Genomic DNA, 3,214 nt, shown 5'->3' with positions numbered 1-3,214 from the left:
GTTGGATTCAGGACTGAAATAAAAGCGTTAACTGCTATAATGTAACACTCGCCACTGAAGAGAGAGACAAAACTTGAGATCCTTGAGATCTTTTGTCCTCTGACTGAGTTCTGATGCAAAACTTTAACTGTAACATCATCACAGCATCATAGAGAGAGAGAGAGAGAGAGAGAGATTAAACTAATTGATTATTTCCTTTTAAATTAGCATTTTTTATCACTCTTACATTAGGCCTGAAGTACAGCTAAAAAGAAATGATCTAACTAAATACATCACCATATTTTGATTTTGGTTAGGCAGTACACAAGAATATAGAAAACAACCTTCTATTTTTTTTTCTAAAATACCTTTGTAATATATTGTACTCGATTATATAATAAGTTCCCAACATGCCTTATAAATTATCGCTAATAAAGAAAAATTGAACAGCAAACATGTATCTCCACCTGGCGGCCGCATCTAGCTCTTTTTAAAGAGACCGCGCGTGTCAAAACAACGCGCCTGTCCTGATTGGTCGGCGGCGAGCACGTGACTTCACAGCTGATTTCCGCGGATGGCGTGTTTTCGCAGGATCGGATGCTCGTCTTCACCTCTCGGCGAGGCATGAATGCGCCTCTCATCGCCGCCGGATCAGCCGTGGCTCACTGACACACAGCAGACCCACAGTCGTTATGGCCCAGGCTGCACAGATGAACGTCGTCCTGGACATCAACACTCCTCTCCGAGTGGAGCACGACAAGAAAAGACGACAATTCAGCATCCGACTGAACGGTCAGTAATGCGTCAGATATAACGAGATGGTGGTCGCGGGGGGAAGGGGACAAGCCACCGTGCGCTCGCCTGCAAAATGTGCCTTTTGTTTATTATATTTCGCTTCTCAACATGGTAAACACGTTATCTAATAAAATCCGTTCTACTTATATAGTACGCATTACCTTGTAAATATAGTTACATGCTTTGATCCCAGGCCAGTAGTTAATGCAATATGACATTAACTAGTTATTTTGCTGGAACGAATGGAACTGTTTTTTCCCGCCATCAGCTTATTCTTTATATTTCTGCGTTGTAGGTCTTTTAACAAGCGCTCAATGTGTCGGATTCATCCGACGCATGCAGCAATTATTAGCTTTGTTTTGAGCTGCAGTAAATCTCGCCCGTCACCAGCCCGTCACACAGTTCGTGCGCTTGCTTTAACGCAAGCTTTGTTTTCTTCTCTGTGTGAATCGGTAACTATGTTGCTAGCTTACTCGCTAGCCATCCCATCCAGACTTTGTTTTAGGCTACTTCCTGTTCCATCATCTTTCTCTCGGTACAAAGCAAACTCATGTCGCTACGTTTATGTCATTCTGTAGCAACAGCGGAGGAGCAGGAACAGACTTGCGCTTATTACTCGCGGGGTTTCACATGAAAATAAAGGGTTTGCATTCACAAAAATTACGATAACATAGAGACATAAACCCAGCCCACGACTATGCGACTATTTCCCCGTAAAGCGCTCGTTTACGACGGTGAAAATGAAAAACAAAGCACAGACATGCATCCTGTTTGACTGAGCAGTTCTTCACGGTCAGGAATAACTTTGTTTACTGTACGCTGACTAATGTTTTTGCATCTCTATTGAAGGTTCCCATGACAGAGCTGTTCTGCTGTATGAATATGTGGGGAAGAAGACAGTGGATCTACAGCACACCGAGGTTCCTGAAGCTTACCGAGGACGAGAGATCGCCAAACACCTTGCCAAGGTTGTAGAAGGTTACTCAAGATCAGTGTGAACTGGTTTATATAGTACATCATGATATTACGTTATGTTGTTCGTTGGTGTGCATTAAATAATATAGTTTGTGATTGGTTTTGCTAGGCTGCAATGGACTTTGTGGTAGAGGAGGACCTAAAAGCCCATTTAACCTGCTGGTACATCCAGAAATACGTCAAAGAAAACCCTCACCCCCATTACCTGGAGCACGTCCTCCACTGAGAGCCAGAGATGGGGACGATCTCCATTCTAATAGGATGATTTGGGATTGGGTGGGATGGGTATCTTTTGGGATTCCCTAATCTGTCTAACTGGTCTTGAAACTCCACAAAAGAAAGAGATTTATTTTTTGTTTGCGAGTAAGTGCGATTTAAGAAGGGGAGAGATCTGAAAATACAAAACGTTTTCTTAGGACAGATAAGAGTGTGGACTTTGAGGTGGGCTAGTTTCCCAGTGACTCAAGCGGACTTTCAAGCCAATCCAGAGAAGTGAGGGGATTATGACACCTGTTATGAACTCAAAATATCGACTGTTTGATATGATCATAAGAGTGACGTTAGACTCCATATGCCTCTCTGGCCTTACACCTTCAGATTTAGTGGTGCTCACGAGAGAGTTACACGTGTACTTGTGTTCCCACATGCGCAGAACGTGCACACTCAGCCTGGCGTGGAGTTTTAGGGACATCACAATCTAACCGTCCTGTCAGAAACGACTGTTTCTTCTGTGCATGTTCTAGGCTGATCTTGTGCTTTTGCATGTGTGTATCTGTGTATACTATGGCCAGTGAAGAGCTCAGACTCTGGAGACAATCGCCTGCCCATATATTTGCAGGGCTGAACCTCTCAGGATGCACACTTTATAAAAACAATAAAGCACCTCTGCATAGGGGATTCTGTTACATGTGGTTGGATGCGTGTGTGTGTGCGTTGAATAACCGAATATGAGCGTATGAATGTCAGTGTATGTTAGTTACTCCCAAAATTCCCAGGGGTCTTATTAAAAGCCAGTTGATGAACTGCCTTCAGCAAGATCGGTTGTTTGCAGGGTAGGCAGCGCACAGAGCAGACCATCATGCCATGTTCTGTGCTGACACCATTGATGACCATGATATTCCTGGTGATGATAATGAAAGCCGTCTTTTTTTAAATAAAGCAACTGGGCTCTGATATGTCAAATTGTGATGTAATAAAGCCTAAAGATGCCTGAAATTCATCTGTTTTTACACACTTATGTACTTTTAATATTACTATCCATGGTTTTGAATAAAAAAAAAATTAAGATAAAACTTGATTTATGGTGTTTATGTCCATGCGTTATCGTCATAATTTTAGCATTATCATTGTGTGTACTTTTGAATATATATATATATATATATATATATAATTAATATTTAGCATTTCATAAACGGTGCATTTCTGCACCCTTACGTTGTTCCAAACCCATATGACATTTTTCTGT

General features: G+C 41.9%; 1 protein-coding gene across 1 annotated transcript; it reads left to right on the top strand.

Moving 5' to 3' along the window:
* Positions 1 to 509: 509 nt before the first annotated feature.
* Positions 510 to 2,999, top strand: LOC107755118 (protein NATD1-like). The gene is made up of 3 exons (XM_016571819.1): positions 510 to 771; positions 1,624 to 1,742; positions 1,859 to 2,999. Exons 1-3 carry the CDS (start codon positions 672 to 674, stop codon positions 1,973 to 1,975), a joined length of 336 nt encoding a protein of 111 aa, XP_016427305.1. The 5' UTR covers positions 510 to 671; the 3' UTR covers positions 1,976 to 2,999.
* The last annotated feature ends 215 nt before the right edge of the window (positions 3,000 to 3,214 follow it).

This window comes from Sinocyclocheilus rhinocerous, unplaced genomic scaffold (assembly GCF_001515625.1).
Source record: "Sinocyclocheilus rhinocerous isolate Xijiao unplaced genomic scaffold, SAMN03320098_v1.1 scaffold1063, whole genome shotgun sequence".
NCBI lineage: Eukaryota > Metazoa > Chordata > Actinopteri > Cypriniformes > Cyprinidae > Sinocyclocheilus > Sinocyclocheilus rhinocerous.
This window is presented reverse-complemented; position numbering and strand designations above follow the sequence as displayed.